The 25,299-nt window shown below is 39.5% G+C and overlaps 1 protein-coding gene across 5 annotated transcripts in view; it reads right to left on the bottom strand.

The window, feature by feature from the left end:
* Positions 1-3,229: 3,229 nt before the first annotated feature.
* Positions 3,230-25,299, bottom strand: part of LOC128690899 (protocadherin beta-12-like) — an 87,316-nt gene continuing 65,246 nt past the window's right edge. For 2 of the 5 annotated variants that reach the window (XM_070103809.1, XM_070079756.1), the window contains exons 15-22: positions 19,617-19,771; positions 18,463-18,525; positions 17,527-17,638; positions 16,371-16,515; positions 15,038-15,275; positions 9,974-10,063; positions 9,306-9,540; positions 3,230-8,789 (exon numbers count right to left, since the gene is read on the bottom strand). In XM_070103809.1, the coding sequence (XP_069959910.1) occupies positions 8,706-8,789; positions 9,306-9,540; positions 9,974-10,063; positions 15,038-15,275; positions 16,371-16,515; positions 17,527-17,638; positions 18,463-18,525; positions 19,617-19,771 (1,122 nt within the window). In that variant the 3' untranslated portion in view covers positions 3,230-8,705. The remainder of the gene's footprint in view (positions 8,790-9,305; positions 9,541-9,973; positions 10,064-15,037; positions 15,276-16,370; positions 16,516-17,526; positions 17,639-18,462; positions 18,526-19,616; positions 19,772-25,299) is intronic. The other 3 variants (XR_011394579.1, XM_070105125.1, XM_070104563.1) reach the window with 3 other exon arrangements.

Below are 25,299 nucleotides of genomic sequence, written 5' to 3' on the forward strand. Positions count from 1 at the left end.
TATTTTACTCCACATAATCCTTGAATTAATACATTTGTAGTCCCTCTTTTCCTGCCATAGCTTATCCTTCAACATTATTGCTACTCCTTCTTTAGCTCTAACTCTATTTGAAACCCCTGACCTAATCCCATTTATTCCTCTCCATTTAAACTCTCCCACCCCCTTCAGCTTTGTTTCATGTCTTATGAAAAACAAATAGACTGTAGTGTGGAGGGCCATCATGAAAGCTTGGGTAACTAAGATATAATTTTTTACTGAGTGGGTTCATGAGGTCTTTGCTCCCACTGTCAAAAAGTACCTCATTAAAAAACAGTTGCCACTCAGGGCACTTTTATGCATGGATAATGCTCCTGCTCACCCTCCATAGCTTTCAAAATGAGTTGCTGGAGGAGTTCAGTTTTATAGCTGTGAAGTTCTTGCCTCCCAACACCATTCTTCTCATCCAGGCCATAGACTACCAGGTCATTTCTGACTTCAAGAAACTGCACCAAAGCACTTTTTGAAAGGTGCATTGAAGTCACTTCAGAAACAATTTATTTATTTATTTATTTATTTATTTATTTATTTATTTATTTATGTCTTTGCAAATAGTACATTGAGATTTTGTATTTACAATAATGGGTTGCAATGCAAAGAGAGCCTCTATTATGCCTAGGCATTATGGGCCGACTTAACATTGTTGACTTACAGACTACTTAACAATATATTATTATATATTATTATATTATATTGTTGGAGTGTGAGCAAAGTAACATTTATGAAGGGATTCAGGGAAACCGGCAGGCTGGACTTGAGTCCTGGAGATGGGACGTACAGTGCCTGCACTCTGAAGGAGGGGTGTTAATGTTGCAGTTTAAAAACTGTAGTGTAAAGCACCCTTCTGGCAAGACAGTGATGGAGTGAATGATGGTGAAAGTTTTTCTTTTTCGGGCCACCCTGCCTTGGTGGGAATCGGCCAGTGTGATAATAAAAAAAAATTGTCATTTGGGGTCTGGAACAGATTAATTCTGTTTACATTATTCTGTGGGAAAAATTGCTTTGATTGTCATGGATTTTGATTGTTGAATCAACATCTGAAATGGATTAACTCAAAAACTGAGGTTCCACTGTATGTATATTGAAACTTCAAACTGAGTGTACGTACATTGAAAACTCTTAACACTGCTCGAAAAGCGTTTGTATTCTAGTGGCTTTCTTTTGTGCCTAACAATACAGTGGAACCTCGGTTTTTTATTGCCCTGATTTTTGTTGAATTCAGTTTTCGACAATTTTTTTAACCAAAATTTTGTTCCAGTTTTCGTTCATCACCTGTTTTCGTCAGTCCGCCATACCAAACGTGAGTGAGTTGCAAAGTTTTGTGCAGAAATATCACCCTAACAAAGCTGTTGCAAGCCATGTCTGCAACATGTTCAATGACAATACCTTGTCCCATTTTAGGCAAATCTTAGAGATGCCAGAAAGACCTCTCTGGACAGATTTTTTGTGCAGCAGGTCCAGTGCCAGTAAAAGGGAAGTAACCCCGGATAGGGACTTGATACCTGCAGTCCTTATGGAGGGGGATTCCCCTTCCAACCAACAACCTCTCCTACTCCCTCTCCCCTCCTCCCTCTCCCCTCCTTGCATCTTCCAAAAGCCAACAAGAGTCTTCAGTAAAGGTAAAAGTGATATTGAATGTTCATTTATCCATTTCATTAGTCCTTTATATTTATTTCTCATTGTTTTCTGTATGTAAAACTATAGTTACTCTATAAAATGTATTTTTTGTTAATACTTTTGGGTGTCTGGAATGGATTAATTGCATTTATGTACATTATTTCTTATGGGAAATATTGCTTCAGTTACCATCAAATTCAGTTTTTGTCAATCTTTCTGGAACAAATTAATGATGAAAACCAAGGTTCCACTGTATTTTATTACACTAACTAACATCTATGTACAGCAGAAGTAAAAGAAAAATTTGAATTTGAATGTATACATTGAAAACAATGCAAGCTGAGTGTATAATGAGAACACTGAAGTTGGAGTGTATATTGATAATACATACTCAGTCTGTAGTGTATTAAGAACTGGATAAACCTGGTACATAGCAGAGCAGAGCAGGTGCTGCACAACTAAACATTAAGATTGACAGCACTCTAATTGCCAGACATAATGAGGGCAAATCCCTAGGCCTATACCTCGACAACAACCTGAATTTCAGCATCCATATCCAACACATATCAAAAAAAGTATCCAAAACAGTTGGGATCCTCTCCAAGATACGATACTACGTGCCACAAAATGCCCTTCTCACACTATACCATTCACTCATTTATCTATACCTCACCTATGCTATTTGTGCTTGGGGTTCAACTGCAGCAACACACCTAAAGCCAATAATAACTCAAAAAGCCACAGTAGGAATAATCATTAAATCCCATCCCTGGCAACACACCCCCCCCACTCTTAATAGATCTAAACTTACTCCCTGTTCAGAACATCCACACTTACTACTGTGCAATCTACATATACAGGACCTTAAATTCCAATATTAACCTTGACCTAAAATGCTTTCTTGATAGTTGTGACAGGACCCACAAGCATAACACCAGACACAAACATCTCTACGACATTCCCCGTGTCCGACTAAATCTATACAAAAATTCAATGTATGTCAAAGGCCCTAAAATCTGGAACACCCTACCTGAAAACTCTAGAACTGCAGACACATTCATCACCTTCAATACTACCGTTAGAAAATGTCTTATCTCCCTGATACACCCTGTCAACTAACTACATAAAAACCAACTGGTGGTTCACCCTTAAACTCACTCACCCATTTGACTATAAGCACAGAAATACGTATCTTAATCTTAAAATAATGATTCCTAACTAGTCACAAGTTTGCCTGTGATACTCCAATATAGAAACTAGGTATTGTGCCAAAACAAAAGCATTCACATTGCTAAACTCACAAGTATTTAATCACTTAGTATTTAGTCAACTTACTCCAGAATTTGTAATAATTTAGGGTTAAGAATTAATCTAAGTTTGCCCGAAATGCCTAGCCTTGCTAGGTGTTCTAGTGGCCCCCTCTGTAATTAGTATTTTATTACATGTTAACCACACAATAACCAAAATCTGTAAACCCCGCATTGTAATCCTTATAGAGAATAAACTTTGATTTGATTTGATAAATGAAAAAAACAGCAAAAGTTGTTTTATATCAGGGAAAAATTAAATAATGCACTTATAAAACATTATTTTATTGCTAAGATGTCAGTACAGTTCATCAGCTGGTTTCAGTAGTAGTGCCAGTAATAAATACATTGGAAGAATACTTGATCACTGATACTGAACAAGTACAATTCAGTATATACAAAAATAGATTGCACTCAAGTCAAGTACAGTATATGCAGTCTTCTAATCAATTTATATATATATACATGTATATATATATATACACACACACACACACAACAAATACTGTATATCCTACTTCTACATAAATATGCTACTATTTAGTTTTGGTCTCTTTAAGGAAGCACCTGTTATATGAAATATGATAAAAGCATTGCCTGGAAAAGCATGTCCGACACAGTACAGTATGTATATCAAAACAAAACAATTTGTGAATCCACAGACTATATGGATCATCTGTATAGGAACTTTCTAACTAAATTTTTAAAGTGATTAAGAGTACAGTAATATTAAATGATATGCATTTGGAAATATAACAAATATGTGTAGCATATTACTTTTCACATGATACATATCACATGCAGCTTCTTATTTATACTTTTAATTAGCTACAAATTCTAGCATGTTAGCTGACCTGCCCAAGATGGAATGTTACACTTTTATCACAGAAAATATCCAGGGCATGCAGGTGCCAACCCCCCATGAAACTCAGATGTTAGTAGAGGGTCTACTAAGGAAAAATGGAGTATGAGGTTGGTTGGACGATTCACGCATCATCCATGAAACAAAGAGGAACTTTCTGTAAATTCTTAAAACTAGCACTGTCAGTGATCAAACAGTAACATGTACTCATGGTATATGCTTCAACCTTGAATCCTACTACAGCTCTAGAGTATTCAAAAGAAAAATTGGTATTTATAGTAATGGAAATAAAAATCTGGATTCATCATAATCTATCAAGGAAGAACTTATTAGGGCCAGTTAATAAAAATGTGATGACTGTCAGAAAATTAATTCACAATTTTTAGTGCTGTATGCAGTTTAATTATTGTAGTAAATAAAAAGTATGTGTATATACAGTATTTACGGGACAAAATTCTTTTTTTTTTTTTTGTTAAATTGTTTCAACTTCTTTGTTATTTTATTTAATACAGCACTGTACAAGAGTTCAGCCTTTTCTCCTAGTCAGAGTTGATATTTCACTGTGACAAAGACAATTCAATGAATGATTGTTATACGAGCTTTCAACAGTAATTATCAGACTATGCATTGTAGTGTGTACTTGGTAGGTTCCTGTTTTCTGTTTGCATCTCAAAAACTTTTAGAACCTCTTTGCAATGTTTGATATACAGTAGGGCCCCACTTATTCAGCAGATTAGGTTCCAGGCTACCGCTGGAAAGTGGACATTGCCAGAAAGCAGAACACCATTTTTTCCACTTATAAATGCATACAAATCAAAGACAGCAAGTTTACAATAACATATATATTAAGCTAACAGTAGAACTAGGCATTAAAAAACAATAAAAATTCAAATACATACACAGTACATTCATTACATACCTTAAAATATTTGTCGTCTTAGTGTAGGGCAAGAGGTGAGTAATACTTATTTGTAGGAAGTCAGGTGTAGGTAGCCCTGGCTCCCCATCCCAAACTTAATATATGATATTTAAAGCAGCCCAGAGAGATAAAATACACATACAGTACACTCATTATTTACCTTAAAATATGTGTAGTCTTAATGTAGGATGAGAGGTGAGTAGTATTTACAGGATTTGTAGGAAGTCAGGTGGAGGTAGCCGGTAGATTTAGCTATGTTGTCCACCTGGGCTACATAGCTACACCTACTTGCATAGCTATACGATATGTAATGCAGCCCAGAGCCACATTATTACCATCGACATAGTGATACCTCGCATATCCGGCCTGCCATTATCTGAATCTCGCCAATATCCAAACAGCCATTTGGATACGGCAGAAGGTTGAATCAAACTTAGCATGCACTTTAGTATACCGGTTGGCCACTAGGAGCTGCACTCTTCGCATAATGATGGTGCAGTCTAGAATGAATTTGTGGCCTTTGTGGGGGTTCCATTCCTCCTTTTAGAATTAATGCAGCTGTGTTTTGTCCTGGCTATCTTGTGTATGGCACCAAAGAGGGCCAGGAATGTGCTTATTCTAGAAAAAAAAAAAGGGAAATATTGTCGCACATGGATGCAGGTTGGTCCAAGGCTGGGGAAAAAACTACAGAAGACAAAGTGCAGGACTGGCTAGTGTGTGACAAAAATGACCTTGGTGTGCAATCTCTGATGGATGCAGAGATTGTAGAATCAGTGTTGCACCTGGAACATTCCGAAAGTAACGACGATGACAACCCAGTGCCTCCAAGACCATAAACTTCAGCAGCAAGGACAGGTGTTGAAACACTTTCGGAATATTTGGAGCATCCACTGTCTACAGCCCATTTGAAAAGTCATGGTCCTGTGGTCCGTGAAATCCAGGAGACTGTTACTCTAGCTCAGAGTGTTTGATCCCACTGCCAGACGACGGACTCATTTTTTAAACCTACAACTCCATCACCAATGGCGATATGACAGGGTATGAATGATATGATCCCACCGCCAGACGACGTTGGACTCGTTTTTTAAACCTGCAACTCCATCACCAATGGCGATATGACAGGGTATGAATGATATGACGGTACGGATGCGCATTTTTCCCTTCACGTATCCGGAAACTCCATGTTTCCAAACCGGTCTTGGCCCATATAGTTCAAATATGAGAGGTATCACTCTACCTTGTTCACTGAGTTTAATCGTTTCTAACAACTACCTTTAGATGCCATCATAAGTAAAGGGAGAAGTAATGAGACGAATTCATGGCAAGAATTGTAAACAAAGCAGAATGTGTTAAGGGGAGTGACAGAGAAATACAAATTCATACACGTTTTCTTTGGTGCTTGACCAGAGGAAACGTAATGTTTTCCCTCTGCTGGCTACCACACCTCATATTTATGTGAAATTTATTGTACTGTGGGTGTATGTATCATGTTTATATGCTATGTAACGTGTTTCTTACATAATTTTGAAGAAAATATCATAGATGGATTAATGAAAATATCTATATTAACTGTTATGCATTGATATATTGTATATGGGATATGTTGTATATCTTTACATACTATATGTATATGCTTCTAAACTGTTGTGTTCTGGGCACCTCTGCAAAAACAGTGATTATGTATGAGCGAGGTGAAAGTATTTAATGATGAAAGTATTTTCTTTTTGGCTCACACTGCCTCGGTGGGAGATAGCCAACTTGTTAAAAAAAAAAAAAATCTATAACACAAAATAAGACATTTAATGTACCCAAGAGTGAATATTATTACATATTAGTATTATTACTATGGCTTTCAGACTAGAGGGATGTGTACCTGCATGCCAGCACAGTGTGCAAGTTTATTTAGGTACAGGTACACATAAGTATAATTATCAGGGTACATATAAAATATGCAGTAACTTTAAAACCCTTTAAATTTTGGAAAGTTTCCAGACATAATGGAGACGTACTCACGGAGAATGTAAACAAACCAGGTGGGCACTGTGACAGTATTAGAAAGACAGGGGGGAGCTGTATGAAGAGTTTTGGTCGTAATTTTAAATATCCAAATTAGCGGAACCCCGTAAAACAAAACACCGTAAAGTGGAGCCCTACTGTACTGGCATTGTGGTATGTTATATTTTAATAATTTTTATTAGTAGATGACAATTTAACAATCATCATAAGATATACAGCCTCTCTCATTTAGTGATGACTCAGACTTGCAACGGGCTCTCTGACCAGTATGCATACTTAAATAATTTATATTACAGCGGATTTCTTTTATTCTGTTTATTACACCAGTACACTACTTTATAAACATTTAAAAATATTCTAAAAAATTTTATATGTGGTGCAAAGGTAACATTAAAACAATATGAAAAAGATGGTTGACACAAACCCACTACCATTATAGTATGTTCCCCACTTAACGATGAGTTCGTTTACCGACGTGGTCTTAGGAACGGAACTCCATTGTTAAGTGAGGAGAGGCTGTACAATGTATAGATAAATTTTCTGAAAACAATATGTGAGAAATTGACTTACAATTTAGGAGGATGGGTTGAAGAATTAAGTATTGTTCTCAATATTTGTATTGATATTGACATTATGACATTTCACATTACTTGCATACATTCATAGGAATCCTACACATTAAGTCATCAATTCTGACTCGCGAAATCGTAATGGCATGATTGCAAGTAAACCATACCATGGGTGGGTATGGTTTTACAGTAGAACAGTTAAGTACAAAATATTGCAGTTTGACTATTTTCTATAAAAAGAAAGTTATAAAAATGGAAAGCACATTAGATAACGTGTAATCAGTGATGGGAAAGAAAAGATTTTGGCTAGCCAAACACTAGTAGAATGCATGCTGTCTTAATAGAATAACAAAATACCACAGTGAGAATAGTACGATATAGTATTATTATAATTAAAAAGAAGCGCCAAACCTACCAGGGTCATACAGCGCTGCAGAGTAGTAATTGATGCAGGATCTAAGGATAAATAAGGGTGGAGATGATAATAAAAGTAAAGTTAGGACGGGTTGTGAGGAGTGCTAAAGGAAGGATTATCAAAATTTATGTAGTAGATCTGCTGTCAAAAAGTCGAAGAGGGAGTCTGTCAAAGGTAGGTTAGTAAATCCTTCAGCCAATGCCAAAAGATATGAGTGGTACAGTACAGTCCTGCTCTATATATGGTGAATCTTTATTACTGAATTTGTTGACTCAGCATAGACATCTGTATGCTGGTACATTTTACTAATAATTAACATATTGTAATATAAGAGATTCCAGACAACCCAAAATGTACCAGGAACTATTAGTCACAACCAACTGTTGTGTTCACATATCTGAGATCTATTCATACTTAAAATTTGTAAGAATCACTATACCCAGTCCTTCCAGTATTATTATGACATCTGATACCAGTGAAGATATGGAGTAAATTTGAGGTAATACAATTACATCTATGAAGTATTATAATTGTTAATGTTATATATGCTTAATTTTTGATCACAGATAAACTATCAGCCAAGTAGTGAACAATTTGCTAAATTTCCAGCAGATGGTTTTATATTTCCTAGCAAGTTTCTTATGACTATGATTCATCAAGAAAATCATTGTTTTTATAGGAATGTAATATTTTTAAATTATCTTTCATCTTACAACCTATATTTCCATGAAGGCAGAGATTACAGGTACTGTAACTTTTTCTTTCACTTTTTCACAGCCAACTTTTTGCACATGGTAACAAATGTTTTATAGAATGAATAATTCACAATAATTGTGTATATACTGAGGTATGTACACCTTTAGCCCTTTGTGTGCTGGCATTGCGGCATGAAACTGGTAATGACTTTTAGAACATGCACAAGATGTTCTCTGGAACACATCCCTAACTGACTAGGCTACTATTATCAGAAATAGACAGTAAGGTTAGGTGTGTCTGAAATTGATGACTGTGGCATTGGTGTCACACTGACTTCAGGATCCAACTCCGTCTGGAAAAAAAAAAGTATTGCTTATTTAAAATGAAATAATTTAAACATTAATTTTGCATGCCATCCTTTATGAACAGGGATGCTACAATATATTGTAATTATATTTTCTAATGGAAAATTAATAACTGGAAGTTATTCAGTTACCGAAATTCGTATACAACAAATTAAAGAAGCCAAACGTGTAAAAATCAGCAGACTTGGTATGTTGTGGATACTCTAGTTAAGAAAAAGTAATGGCCTCTCCGCCATTAATGGGACTATGTAGAACTACACGAGTTAGGTTTTAATACTGATTCGTCTTTCTATCAAAGAAATAATGAACATTTATTAACTTTGTATTTAATAGTCCAACATATGGAGTGCAGAATTTGTTCATATTATAATAGTCACATAATACCAGGACCAGAGGAAATACTTGTAAATTTAATTAAAAAAAAATTTTTTCGTGTGAATTTATACAATAATATCATTTCAAGGTTTTAATAATTCTAAATAAAATTAATGTAATTCTTTTACCTTATTACTTAATTCATCTTCCCAAGATAACTTCTTTACTCTTTTAGGAATTGAGCCATGTGGCCAGGCAACCTTAGCGGACATTGGACCAGACGAAGTAGAGTGAGGAGATCCAGGTGAGGACTCTGTGTCAGGATATGGTGTGTTGGCTGGAGCTGGTGGTGTGGGAGCAGGACTCACTCGGTTCTTCACTGGGAGGCCACCCACAGCCCTAGCTGATCCCCCAGGTGATGTACTGCAATTTTTTTATGAGTATGGTATATAATCTTCACTGCTCATATTATAATTAATCACATGATAGGCTATATAGTACTGAGATGCACATTGATAATTATGGCTGTCAGTAATCACAGTGAAAAGACAGCTGTTTAAACCTGATTATAGAAATGCATTAATTTTGTGAAGATTGTTGTACCATAGAGGAATAAGTATGAACACATGTATGTATTCATTATGTCAGGGATATACAAACGTTTGTATATATTACTGGATAAATGGGGATATTGTAGCTGGAAGGGTCATTTGAACTGTGATGTTGGCACACTTTGGTAATACAGCTATTAAAAGTAATGATGAATGTTTTTCTCCCTTTGGGTCACCCTGTTTGGTGGGAAATAGTTACAATAAAAAAAAAAAGTCATCATGTTGAAAAAACTAGTCTAGCTTACCTTTTATACTTGGCCCCAATACTGTGCCCACTACCAGCTCTTGCACTGTGGTTCAAAGCACTTCTTGGTGCAATGATTCCTCCTAAAGCTCTGCAAAAAAAAAAAAATTATAATGTATATGACTATCTAAATTCTACATAATTTTGTTCATATTTTTCAGAACAAATATAAATTGTTTTAACAGGATTAGAGTTACCAGTTTTGTTTAAAACACTACTGGTACAGTAGCTGTTTTATAAGGAAGATGGATGCATATGTTCTCGCACTTTCTAAGGGAAATAATAGCATTAGTGATAATTTTGTCAAATGCTTGTACATTTCTATATAACTTTCAATGTTATATAGATACAAATGGTTCAGGGGATTGGATCATGGGTACTTTTCATTAAGAAAGTTACAACAGTAGAGTATTAGTAATAGGTAAGGTAAGAGTACAGTGGACCCCCAGTTAACGATATTTTTTCACTCCAGAAGTATGTTCAGGTGCCAGTACTGACCGAATTTGTTCCCATAAGAAATATTGTGAAGTAGATTAGTCCATTTCAGACTCCCAAACATACACGTACAAATGCACTTACATAAATACACTTACATAATTGGTCGCATTCGGAGGTAATCGTTATGCGGGGGTCCACTGTATTTGGCTAGATTTTTTGATAATGTCATTATGGATGAAATTATTAATTCTTTCCAGAACATATGCAAGAATGTTGTCTAAAGTATGTAGTAGATTCAGCAGTGTTGTCTAAGTTATTGTTATTGTGTTTTTTTTGCATTGACATATAGTATTTAAGATGCTGGGTACGAGATCAGTTCTGATAGCATAGTTCATATTTGATTAGAGTAAATCTGGGCAGCAGGAACAACCAAGAATGTGTTGTGGTAGATGCATCCTCGATGTGACTGTCTGCATAATAGATGAAATGACTGGTCAATTTGTTGTTTCAAGCCTTCAGAGTATTTCTATATTTTTATTACTAGACAGTGAATAAGCAGTCTAGAGTTATACTACAATGAAATCCCTCAATCCTGTTTAAGCACAGCTCCCTCAAATATACTGTGAGTGGTTTCTAGAGTGTTTCATATACTTTTACTGGCCACTTCTTGGTATCACTTGACAAAATGGAAAATATATTAATGAAATAGAGATTATTTTGGTCATTTTCAGACTGGAAGTAGCCTGAAATAGGGCTCAAAGTGGTGGAAATACTGTAAACCCTCCATATAACAAACTTCAGAAATACGGAATGAAATCCAGTAATTCAATTTGGAAACAATGTACGAAGTCCATTGGTTACAAAATTGTTCCTTGTTGTTACAATCACAGCTAAACAATATCTTCTCTGTTCACCATAACTGCCATTACCAGCCATCCACTACCCCCAACTAGTCTATTATAGAGGGTTTACTGTATTCAACGTTTGGTGATTTTTCCCGACAAAGAGCAAGACATCCCCTCTGGTCTATTTTATGGGCTTTTACTAGTTCTGTTTTAATTATTAGGATTAGCCTAAAAATTACCAGTCATTCTTGCTTATATTTTAATACCCAAGAAATAAAGTAAAACTTCAGTTTTTTGTATGATGGATTGAAAATAGAGAGGAAGTGTTATATAGGAAAGACCTGGGAACATTATTAATGAACAGAAGGGTTGCATTAGTGGCTAGAATGCCTACAGTGTTTATTTTGGACTCTTTTTAATTAGAATTTTTTAATTTTGTAAAACTGGCCAAATTATGGGCTTCTGTGCACATTATAGACAATTCTGATAGTTGGAGGTGATTTCTCGTACTTAATCAATAGAAAAGTGTACAGTGGAACCTTGGTATGCGACCATAATTCATTCCAGAAGGCTGTTCGAGTGCCACTCGGTTTGTGTATCGAACAAGTTCTTCCCAACCAACTTTCTGTTTAGTTGGCTGTTATCACTAATCGTCGTAGGCCCCATGGTGATTTATTTATACAATACAAAAAAAAATGCAAAGAAACATGAAATAGTTTACAACGAAGTTCTGGCAGGTCGTATTTGTTTGGTAAACTGCTGAGCTTTGGTAGAGTAGGGAGCTGGTCATATACCGAGGTTCCACTGTACTAGCAAAATAGCTAGGAATTGGGTCAAAATGAGCATTGGAATTGAGTTCAAATAGGAATCAAGTGGGCCAAATTAACAATGTATAAATTACACCAACTACCAACTTTGTGCCTGTGTAATTCCACAAGTTTTCCCACTTTTGGCATCAGTACTCTCAGAAAAAGATACTCTTCCATTTCAGAATTATTATTACATTCGTGGGAGGATTATTATTATTATAATAAAAAAGAAGCGCTAAGCCACAAGGGCTATACAGCGCTGCAGGGTAGGAAGGAAGCAAGGGTATCAGGTGGCAAAAGGGAGATAGATGAGTAATAGGTTACGGAGAACAGCGGGGCAGTGGATGGTGAAAGGGTAGAGGGCAGCAAAAGATTGAGGTATAAAGGGCTGTGGGGAGTGCAAAAGGAATCATCATCAGAGTTTGTGGAGTAAATCAGTTGTTGTTAAGAAGTCAATGAGAGAGTCAGGATTAAAGGAGGGTCCATCAGGAAGAAGGGAAAGTAAAGAGAGAGTAGTAGAGCGGAGACGACGTTGGAGGTAAATTCTGCATGCTCGTTGATAGAGAGGGCAGTCTGACAGAATGTGGCTAATCGATACTGGAACTTGACACTGCTCACAGAGAGGAACAGATGCCTCTCCATGAGATACCCATGAGTAAGATGAGTGTGGCCAATGCGAAGGCGGGAGAGAGTAGTCTCCCAATCTCGGCACTGATGACAAGAAGACGGCCAGTAACCTATGCTCGGTTTAATAGAATGAAGTTTGTTACCAAGGAGAGTTGACCAATGTTGTTGCCAACGGGTGTGAAGGTGGGTAGCTATTACAGCAAAATAGTCCAGAAATGGAACACCTCTATATGAAATTGGTAGGTCATGTACTGCTGACTGCGCAGCAGTGTCTGCCTGTTCATTGCCCTATACGTCGACATGACCAGGGACCCAACAAAAAACAATATCTTTATGCTTGGTAGAGATACGGCGTAGCCAAAGTTGGATACGGAGAACTAGGAGGTGAGGTGTATCAAATTTTCGTATAGCCTGTAGAGCACTAAGGGAGTCTGAGACTACCACAAATGATGACACAGGCATAGATGCGATACGAATAAGTGCTGCAAGAATGGCATACAATTCAGCAGTAAAAATGCTAGCTGAAGATAGTAAATGCCCTCGCACGACGCTGTCCGGAAACACTGCTGCGAATCCGACGCCGTCTGAAGACTTAGAGCCATCTGTGTACACAGCGATGGCATGAGAATGAGAGTGGAAGTGATCAAGAAAAAGATAGCGGGAAGCCACCGTAGGCAGTTGGGCTTTCGAGCAAGGGAGTGAGAAAGAACAGACCCGAACAGCTGGAACTTCCCAGGGGGGTAGGGAAAAGTGAGATGCTACATGAACATATAAAGGTGGTAACTGAAGAGAAGACAAGAGCGAATGTAGGCAAAGAGAAAAGGGACAGAGCAAACAGGGGCGGCGAACAAATAAAGAATGGCTACTAATATTGGTGACCATTCTATAAATGGAAGGATTGCGGAGATCGTGAGAGAGTACATAGTAGCGAAGGGAATGGGCATCACGGCGCTCAGACAAGGATGGAACATTCGCTTCTGCATAGAGGCTCTCAACTGGGGAAGAGCGTAAAGCACCAAGGCATAAACGTAATCCTTTGTGATGGATGGGGTTAAGGCTAGAGAGAGTAGCAGGAGAGGCCGCTGAATAAATCTGGTCACCACAGTCAAAGGAGAGCGGAGGTGAGACAAATCGAAGGAGTCAGTCGAAGCCCCGGTACCTGAAGCGGGTGAGGAAACAGCACCAGCAAGAGGTACAGGGGCATCAGGAGTGTCCGAAGAGTGGTCAAAAAACAAGGCAGGGTCAGAATGGGGTGCGGTATCAAGAAGGGGCCCGGAGGTAGTGGGTTCATGGACTGGGTTTTTCATGGTTAGGTTACTCCTTTGCTTTTTGTTTTTAAGAAAAAAAAAGAAAAAAGAAAAAAAAGAAGAATAAAAAAGGGGGGAGCGGGGAGGAATAGTTCCCAGGAGGAATGAAAGGGCCGGAAATCTCCCTCCGCGCCCAAGAGGACCTCAGCACTGCTAGTAGCGCAGATGCAGCATGGAACCCATGCCATACCCTACCCTTCATGCCAGTAAACCAGTAATCCGGGATAGCAACCTCACATCTGCCGAGCTACCTCGGTGGACAAAAGAGAGGGCGGCCAGATATCCGCCACAAAGCATACCTCCTTCGGCCACCGCCAAGAATCTCAACGGAATGGGATGGACCCTGGTACCCTTTTCCCTGCCTAGGAACTAGCGCTCCTGTTGGAAAAATACCAAAGGCCAAAAAGAGGAAGGGCAAAAGGGAGGGGTGGGGAGATTGGGGGGTAATTAGGTTCGGTCTGCGGAAGGAGACCGACGTCTAATTCCTCAGACCAAGAGCCTCTTCACCATGCCAAGGAGCCCCCCTTAAAGAGGATTCATGGGAGGAGCACCAAACCCATCAGAGTCATACAGACCATTTTAACTTATCAACTTTACCATGTTTCTGAAAGCTAATATTGTGAGGTAATCTACAGAAGATGTACACATGACTGTTTTTTTATAATTTTGACATACCAATATCTGGCTTCTTACAAAATCCAGCAAGTGGAATTCTTTAACAAATTATTCCAGTGCTCCTTGATATGCAATAAAATTTTCTAGACCTTATAGTCTTGTGTAGGAGAGAGAAAAGTGATATTGTAGAAACTTTTGATTGAAACAAGTTAATCCAAATTAAGCTGACAGATAATACAATAATTATATAAAATGCCTTATGTATATTTATGTCAAGTATACTAGTCTACATGTTAAGCTGTTGTATAATAAATGTATGCCAAAGATCTTTTTTTCCCCTTTGGCCTAAAATGAAGCTTTCCAGTAGTTTATATCACCTAAAAAAAAGCCTTGTGTATGTAAGCAGTTGACACCACTGCCTCACCTGATATTATGACCTGGTGGCTCTGGTGTGCCACTTAGTGAGATAGTGGAGGTTGTGGTGGAGGACCTCACAGTGCCATTAAGGGAAAGCCCATCACCAGGAGTCCCACTTGGAGGCACTGCTGGAGGGGGAGGGTTCATACTTGAATTAACAGGAAATGATCCACTCGCTAAAGGGTTTTTGAGGTACCGACGGCTGCCCTGAGTACAACCTCCAAGAATACCTGAGCGAACTGAAACTAAGATGGGCATAATTTTAAGTATTTTATTAAATAGCAAACCTATGTGATACCTCAATAAGATATTATTTTCATAAAAGGTATTGTTTCTGAGTAGTTGTAGTAATTACTCTGCAGTGTACACTATGTTATAAATGATATAATAACTAAGATTAATAATTCCTTAATTTATCTCTTATTTGCACTTTACATTTACTAAAACAATGCACTGCTAAAATTGGTACAGTACTTTTGAGCACGTTTAAAAAAATCTGACTGGAAAAAGAGGCTCAGTAAGTCTGCTGCATGGGGGAGGGGACACATCCAGCAGAATCATCATTGCAGCGGACAAATCCATTGCATCATACGTCTGTCCATATGAGAGGTGTTCAGTAGTACCAACAATGAAGTAGAATAAATCTGCTTTATTGCAGGTTTGTCTAGTATGGTCTGCATCCAGCATTTATCCATTTTCATTGAGCCAGTGGCTCAACTCACATCAGTTTGTTGTCATCTACAAGCACTCGCCTTCTGTCATTATTAGGTTTCCTTTTTTTCCTTGATTTTCAGGGGTTTATCTTTATTTCAATAAAAAATAGTGTTATTAGTAATGACCTTTAAAACAAGTGATGATGCCAAGAGAGAAGCATGTAAATCTGAGTGTTAAGCAGACACAAGCTAATAAGGAAAGTGGAGTCTGGAATCTCCTCAACCATCTATGTTTATTGAACCATTTATGTCTCCCACACTATCAACATCTACTGCACCATCCATCTGTAAGGGTCCTACACCATCTGCAATGTTATTGCTGGAGCCTACAGCTTCTCTGGTACTCAATAAAATTTATGCTGAGTAACCACCAGAAAAATTACTGTACTTATAAATCTCTTATTTTCAGGTATGTACTATAATTTAATATTGTACTGTACTAGCTTATTCTTAGCATGTCTGTTAGTACCATCAATGCAGTAAACTAATTCTACAGCATTGGTCATCTGTCCATCTCTGGCAGTATCTACACCCACTATGGACACCCCCTTACCCTTATTAATCTGTTAAACTAATGTACGTATTACTATTCACTGTATCACTTGGGTGATAATTCAAATTACTTACTGTTGCTGGTTCTAATGCTTCCATTATTATAGTTATTTGTGGTGTGAGTATTGTTATTATCAGAGGATGAGAGTTCAGTCCCCATAAGGCCGTTGGAAGATATCGGATTGCCTAGTGGGGTCATCTGTCGGCCATTACCCTGCAACTGATCAAATGAAATAGGTTCAATAAATAAGATTATTTGTTACATGATGAATGATACAGACTTTTTGGTGACTACACAATATACTAACAGGAGAAAAATATAATACAGTAGGACCCCCGGTATCCGCAGTTTACCATGGCCTGAAAATAACCCTTAACTTTACTTAATAATGGCCTCAAAGTGCAAAAGTAGTGATGGTAGAAGTTCTTCAAAGCCTAAGAGAAGCTATGAAGTGCTTCCCATAAGTGAAAAATAATTCTTCACTTACTGAGCATAATTTATCAATTAAACTTTATAATAGGCATGTATAGGACTTTTATATAGGGTTCACAGCTATCCGCAGTTTTGGTATCCTTGGCAGGTCCTTGGAATGTATCCCCTGTGGATACGGGTCCTACTGTACTTTGTAAATACAGTACCTACAAAGTGGTGAGCTGTTGAAGTGATTTGAGCATAAGAAGAGAATTAAGAAAAAACAGGATGACCATGAGGGTGTATAAATCCAAAGTGGAGGAAGGAGGGGGCAGAGGTCATCCAAGAAGGATTAGATGTAAAGTGTGAAGGAGATTTTTAGTAGTATGGGCTTGAGCATCCAGCATGTGTGAGCGTGTTGGAGCAGAGTAGGTGGAGACAAGGAGTTTTAAGGATCTGGTATGTTGTTGGAATGTGGACAAGATAACATTCATAACTGGAATCAGAGGAAACTGGCTAGCTGTATTTGAGTCCTGACGAAAAACTGGTAAGCTATATTTGAGTCCTGGGGTGAGGATATTTCAGTTCAGAGGGTCATTTGAATTGTGAATGTTTCCTTTTTTGGGAGACAGCAAATATGGTAAAAAAAAAAAATGTATAAATGCTGAATTTGTTTACCATATAAAGGTTTAGATTTAATAAAAGTTCAAACATTTGATAAGTCCAATACAGTATTCTTTATATGTCAAAAGATGTGAAAATATACAGTATATTTTAAAATAAATACACTTATAAAAATAATTTGATAGTTAACTTTACCTGGTTATTTAGTGGAGAGAGTGGATCCAATTTGGTATGAGGGATGTTGTTGGATGTAATCTGATTCATCTTGGTGGGTAATGCAGCATCGGTATCATCGCGACACTTCTTACTGTCATAAAAAGTAAAGAAACATTACCTCAATCGTATACTAATGGTTAAAAACTAGGGGATAATAAATGATATTTATATAATAGTGATATCCTCATGCTCACTGACTCACCCTATGGACAGACACACACAGATGAGCACATGCATACATTTTTTTTAACACATTGGCTATTTTCCACCAAGGCAGGGTGACCCAAAAAAAGAAAAACCCAAAAAGAAAGAAAAAACTTTCATCATCATTCAATACTTTCACCATCACTTATACATAATCACTGTCTTTGCAGAGGCACTCAGATACAACAGTTTAGATGTCCCTCCAACCTGCCAATATCCCAAACCCCCCCTTTAAATGGTAGGCACTGTACTTCCCATTTCCAGGACTCAAGTCTGGCAAACCAGTTTCCCTGAATCCCTTCACAAAATATTACCCTGCTGACACTCCTCCCAGTGTTTAAAGAGTAAATTAAGTGACTTATAGTTTTACCATTACTTTAATACTACAAGTCACAAGCCTGTATGAAGAACAGTCAATGTATTGCATTTATCTCCAATTGTGTTTAATGTTTGATTCAAGAGTATCATAGGTTCTTGAAGTGTTTAAGTGAAAAGTCAAGATATTTGCTCCTTTAAGGAACCAACCTTTTCTCCAGGTTGAGAAACTGACTACCTCAAAACTGCAGTTGCTAACAGGAAGCAACACAAGATGAGTGCTCTAATATTCCCTCAGGTAATAAGTTACAGTGGTGTGAATATCATAATGCACACAGCAAAATCCAACAGCAAGACTCTCCTTAACAAATACAGAAGGTGCAAAACTGCACTTACATGGAGCCTACATTCCTCATTTTTGTTGGCAAAGCAGCTGTGGGACCATCAGGATATTTTTTGCTGTAAGAAGAGCATCTCTGTTATCAGTCAGTATTTGGCATCAATACCAAACAAACAAAATACAGTAAATACTATCTTCTTTGTCCCAAATTTTAAAGCTACAATTTCATGTGCTTCGAAATGTATTTTGTTCAAACCATAATGTCAAGTCAAAAAAATTCCAGCATTACTATTTCACAAACTATCTGTATTCTGAACCGAATAGTAAGATATACAATAAATGATTAAATCTATAAATTTGTTCTGTGGCATTAGACTCTCTAGCCAGATGGAAGCAATACATTTTTCTATCCCAGTGTGTCGTAGGGACTCAAGAATTCACATGTACTAACGTTTGGTTCTTACATTATGAGTGCGCAAGAACAAATAACAATACTGCTGTCTAATCTGCAGTTACAAGGGTTATGTCAGCTTTTAAAACCTTTTGGACTCAGGGCAAAAGTGCCTTGATGCCAATGAGGGACTCTTGATCCAAGGCACTAAATTTATCTTCCCCGTGGATTAAATCTGAATGCTTTCCATTCCCCTTGTGTTATGACCCCAATGGGTTTAGCACTTGCAGAGTAAATAAATTAAGACCTGTGGATTATTTGTTGCCTGCCTATGCTCCTAAGCGTGTAATTTAAATATGGTGTCCAGTGCCATTAATGCACACTTGACCCTTTTAGAGAAAAGGGTGTCTTAAAGCTACCCTTCCCTTTATTGAATTAAGTCTATTACCTCCAGTTGCCCAGCCACTGTATGACCTAGAGTTTAGCACTGTTCATAAGTATATAATTAATGCTTAGTACTCACAGTTGTAGTCAACTGTCTATGTAATATTTTTTTTTTTTTCAACAAGTCGGCCGTCTCCCACCGAGGCAGGGTGACCCAAAAAGAAAGAAAATCCCCAAAAAGGAAATACTTTCATCATCATTCAACACTTTCACCTCACTCACACATAATCACTGATTTTGCAGAGGTGCCCAGAATACAAGTTTAGAAGTATTTACGTATAAAAATACACAATATATCCCTCCAAACTGCCAATATCCCAGTTATGGACAAAAGTGCCCTTTTAGGATGCTAAGTACAAAAACAATTTCAATTACTTTTTGTGAATGTAGATGGCGAGGCAGATGATTATTAATACAAATATTCCAAGGAGGGCTCCGAAGATGACCATTACCAAGAAGCTGGAGTTGGCTCCAAGTGGAGATGACTGTACCAAACCTGGTGGGAAGGTGATGCTCACGGGTGCTGATGCCTACAAAATAAAGATATGCATGTACAGTTTTTCCTAGGTACATGTAGTAGGTTGGCAGACAGCAACCACCCATGGAGGTATTACCATCTTGCCAAGTGAGTGTAAAACAGAAGCCTGTAATTGTTTTACATGATGGTAGGATTGCTGGCAGCTTTTTTCTGTCTCATAAACATGCAAGATTTCAGGTATGTCTTGTTACTTCTACTTACACTTAGGCCACACTACACATGCATGTACAAGCATATATATATACATACCCCTTTGAGTTTTCTTCGGTTTTCTTACTAGTTTTTGTTTTTGTTTCCTCTTATCTCCATGGGGAAGTAGAACAGAATTCTTCCTCCATAAGCCATGCGTGTTGTAAGAGTCGACTAAAATGCCGGGAGCAAGAGGTTAGTAACCCCTTCTCCTGTACACTTTACTAAAGTTAAAAAGAGAAACTTTTGTTTTTCTTTTTGAGGCACCCTGCCTTGGTGTGAAATGGTCGATTTGTTGAAAGAAGAGGAAACATACAAGATTTCAGATACATCTTGCTACCTCTACTTACACTTAGGTCACACTACACATGCATGTACAAGCATCCTGGACCTGGGTCCAAGAGAACATGTAGGCCAGGGTGAATTACAAAAATTGGATATGCTAAATGTGGAAGACAGAGTAAAACAACTGAAGTTAAATCAAGTTTATAAAATTGCTCACAAACAGTGTCCAGAATATTTTGCTGCCAATTTTGTCAAGGTTGGGAACCAAAGCAATCATAGTACTAGGGGGAGAGAGCACAACTTTGTAGTACCCACAGTCAGTGGCCAGGCTTCAAACATCTTTTATTGTGCAGCAATAAAGGAATGGAACAGACTGCCCGCACATGTCAAAGCCAGTCATAGCATGAACCAGTTCAGGAAGACAGCCAAAAGGTACCTAATGAATGTATCGACAGACAGGGAGGAGAATAATTTTATATTTTTTTTTAGCTAACATACATGTACATGTAAATAACTCATTTTACTTTATTCCTAGTATATCTCCTTCATAGTATAATAATAGGTATTAAAGGACCCCAATGGAAATAAGTCACTGTCTGACTTTTTTGGGTTATCCCAGGTTCTCTACACATATGCTGCTATGTATGATAATCTATGTAACTGTATTTGTGTATATTTGAATAAACTTACTTACTTACATATATATACACACACCCTTCTGGCTTTTCTTTTGTTTTCTTACTAGTTCTTGTTGTTTATTTCCTCTTATCTCCATGGGGAAGTTGAACAGAATTCTTCCTCCGTAAGCCATGCGTGTCGTAAGAGGCGACTAACATGCCAGAAGTAAGGGGTTAGTAACCCCTTCTCCTGTATATGTTACTAAAGTTAAAAAGAGAAACTTTCATTTTTCTTTTTGAGCCACCCTGTCTCAGTGGGATAAGACTGGTTTGTTGAAAGAAAAGAAAGATGCACAGTTTTTGTTTTTAAAGAAAGGCATCCTCTTCAAGGGGGGCTCCTTGTTGTGGTGAAGAGGCTCTTGGTCTGAGGAATCAGACCTGTTGGTCTCCTTCCTCAGACCGAACCTAATTACCCCCAACCCCCCCCCCCTTCCCTATCCCATCCTCCTCTTTTCCTTTCCTCCTCCTCCTCCCCACCCCTCCCTTTTGCCCTTCTTCTTTTTGGTCTTTGGAATTTTCCCACAGGCACGCTAGTTCCTAGGTAGGGGAAAGGGTACCGGGGTCCATCCCATTCCGTTGAGGTTCTTGGCGGTGGCGTAGTTTGCCATGGAATCTGGATCGCCTGGGGATGTCCCGATCCCTCTCCGGTATCCCGGAGTGTGGCTTTGGGTGTCTTTCGGGTGACGGGTGTATCTCTGGAAGCCACCTTTCGGATTCCGGGGGTGGTGGCCGAAGGAGGTATGCTTTGTGGTGGATATCCGGCCGCCCTCTCTTTTGTCCACCGAGGTAGCTCGGCAGATGTGAGGTTGCTATCCCGGATTGCTGGTTTACTGGCATGAAGGGTAGGGTATGGCACGGGTTCCATGCTGCATCTGCGCTACTAGCGGTGCTGAGGTCCTCTTGGGCACGGAGGGAGATTTCCGGCCCTTTCATTCCTCCTGGGAACTATTCCTCCCCGCTCCCCCCTTTTTTTTATTCTTTTTTTTTTATTTTTATTTTCTTTTCTTCTTTCTTTTTTTTTCTTAAAAACAAAAAGCAAAGGAGTAACCTAACCATGGAGAACCCAGTCCATGAACCTACTACCCCCGGGCCCCTTCTTGATACCGCACCCCATTCTGACCCTGCCTTGTTTTTTGACCACTCTTCGGACACTCCTGATGCCCCTGTACCTCTTGCTGGTGCTGTTTCCTCACCCGCTTCAGGTACCGGGGCTTAGACTGACTCCTTCCATTTGTCTGACCTCCGCTCTCCTTCTGGCCTCTCCCTCTACGGTACAGCAATTTTTAAATCGCCAGCCCATTTCACGTCGGACCGACTCCGGTCCTACTCTTAAATGCCAACAACAATCTCCTGATGATGTTACTTCGTTACCTTCCCATTCTACTCGGAAAAGACCGACACGTCATGCACTCCCTCTCCACGCTCAGTTTCGGACCACACAATGGACTAAATTCTTTACTTTAAGACCGACTTCTTCTTCTGCCTATCTTTCTGACCATAGTATTGGCAAAGCGCTCCTGCGCCATGTTGGTAGAGATATTTCATTTCATGCTCTCAAGAGCGGTACGCGCATCGTCACTGTCCAGAATGCTACCCAAGCTCATGATCTTTCTCTCCTTTCGCATATCGATACTACTCCTATCACTATTGAAAAACATCTTTCTCTCAATTCTTGTAGTGGTACTGTCATTCTGCCCCATACCATAGTCCAACAGAATTTCCAGTCATGTGGCAATGACATTCTTGAACAGCTGGAACTCCAGGATCTCCCAATCCTCAAAGTAGACACTTATGTCCTTCCTGCCCGCGGGCGGAGACGATACCCTTGCAATGTGGCTCGATTAACTTTCGACAGCCGTGAACTCCCGTCCTCTGTTTATGTCGCGGGACATCGGTTACAAGTTCGAAAGGTGATCCCTACACCGCAACAGTGTAGAAATTGCTGGCGTTTTGGTCACCCAGCGAAATATTGCAGATCTATAGCCGAATGCCCAGTCTGTGGTGCCGACGACCATTCTAATACATCTTGCAGTCAACCTCCATCTTGCCTTAATTGTAATGAGGCTCACCCTTCGTACTCTCGCCGTTGCCAGGTCTACTTAAATGAGCGTGAAATCCGTTGCCTCAAAGAGGCAGAAGGTCTCCCTTATGCTATGGCAGTTTCTCATCTCCGCCTCCAAGGGAGACTACCCCGTGTTTCTTATTCTCGTGTTTCAAAACGTCCCCCCACTTCTGGGGTCCCATCTTCTGCAGCCTCCTTTGTTGTTACCCCTCCCATAGCCACTCCGGTATCTAATCCTTTTGCTGCCCTGGGCTCTGACGTCCCAACTACAACTCAGTCTGTTCTCACATCTTCGCGTCCTTCCTCACAAGCCCCGGTATCAACAAGACCTCGTACGACACCTTATACCAATCGCCCCTCTACTTCTCAGAAGTCCAAAAAATCCCCATTGCTCAAATCTTCTTTGCCCCCTCCTTCCCTTCTTCCACCTCCGCATTTTACCTTTCCAGTCTCTGTGCCTAGTTCTTCCCCTCTCTCTGGCTCTATTACAAGTGTGGAGGTTCACCCTCCTCCTCGTACTATGCCTTCCACCCCCGTCCCCTCCCAAGTTTCTCCCTCTTCTGCCACCTCCCAGGTTTCTGCCTCTTCTGTCCCCTCCCACACTTCTTCTCCAGTCCCCTACACTCTTTCGTCCCCCTCTACTTTGGTACAGTCCATTACTGTCCCAATCTTTACTCACCCTCCTCCTTCTACCTCCAATATTGTCTCCCATACATCTTTGAATTCAGAAACACTTGAAGCCATTTCAGAATATATTGCAGAGACTAAACCTTCAATGGACACTGATCCACCTCCTGTTCCTTCTCTTCCCTCTCCTCCATCTCCATTCTTCGCAACGCTCCGTTCCTTTGCTGCTTGAACGTCTTCTGATGCCACTGCACGTTGATTTTTCTAACCTCTCTAGTCCGTAGGTGCCCTTCCCTACGGATTCCTGGTATTTTCTTCATTGCCAATCATGGCCTATTTACAGTGGAATATCCGCGGCCTCAGGGGTAATCGGGGTGAGCTTCAGATGTTGCTTTCCAGGTTTTCCCCTGTTGGTGCTTGCTTACAAGAACCAAAATTACACTCAGCTGTTTTCCAACCTATCTCAGGCTATAATTTATTGTATTCTTCGGATCCTTTCTCAGATGGGACCTTTAATGAAAGTGCCCTTCTTCTACGCAATGATATTCCGTACTGTCAACTATTTGTCCATACCTCGCTGCATTACACTGCAGCCCGTATCCACTTGAATAAGTGGTTTACAATATGTTCTTTATATCTCTCTCCTTCTCGAGCATTTTCTATCCCAGATTTTGCCTTTCTTGTTTCATCCTTACCACCACCACTTCTGTTACTTGGTGATTTTAATGCCCACCATTTCCTCTGGGGGGGGTCTCATTGTGACTCACGTGGCATCCAGTTGGAGGCTTTTCTCGCCTCTCACCCCCTCCATGTTTTAAATACGGGTACTCCCACCCATTTTGATCCTCGTACTCATACTCTCTCTTGCATCGATCTATCAGTCTGCTCTTCCTCCACTGCACTAGACTTCACCTGGTCTGTTCTACCGGACTTACATGACAGCGATCATTTTCCAATCATTCTTACTTCTCCTTCATATTCACCACCTTTCCGTAGCCCTCGCTGGCAATTTGATCGGGCAAATTGGGACCTTTACTCGCAACTCACTGCTTTTAGTGAGGTTCCTTCTTCATCCTCCATTGATGAGCTCCTACACCTCTTCTCGACGTCAGTTTTCACCACAGCTTCTCATTCTATACCCCAAACCTCAGGCAGGCATTCTCAAAAGTGCGTGCCTTGGTGGTCTCCTGCTTGTGCTCATGCAGTACGTTTGGAACGCGCTGCATGGGGCAGGTACCGGTACAATAGAACCGATAAGAGACTTCTTGATTTTAAGCAGAAGTGTGCGATCACTCGCTGTGTCATCCGTGACGCTAAACGCACTTGCTGGCGAGATTACGTTTCCACCATCACCTCTGCTTCCTCTATGAGTGCAGTCTGGAAAAAAGTGAGGAAATTGAGTGGTAAATACTCTCCTGACCCGGCTCCTGTTCTACGGGTCGCCGGTATTGATGTAGCAAACCCTCTTGACGTTGCCATTGAAATTGGCACTCATCTGGTCCGTATTTCCCGGGGGCTCCATCTATGCCCCTCGTTTCTTTCCTCAAAGTCTGCCAGAGAGTTAGTACCCTTGGACTTTTCTTCTCTCAGAGAAGAACAGTATAATGTGCCTTTTACACTTCAGGAACTGGAGGCAACACTCTCAGCTTGCCGATCATCGGCAGCTGGGCCTGACGACAT

The sequence above is a fragment of the Cherax quadricarinatus genome, chromosome 1 (genome assembly GCF_038502225.1).
Source record: "Cherax quadricarinatus isolate ZL_2023a chromosome 1, ASM3850222v1, whole genome shotgun sequence".
NCBI classification, from domain to species: domain Eukaryota; kingdom Metazoa; phylum Arthropoda; class Malacostraca; order Decapoda; family Parastacidae; genus Cherax; species Cherax quadricarinatus.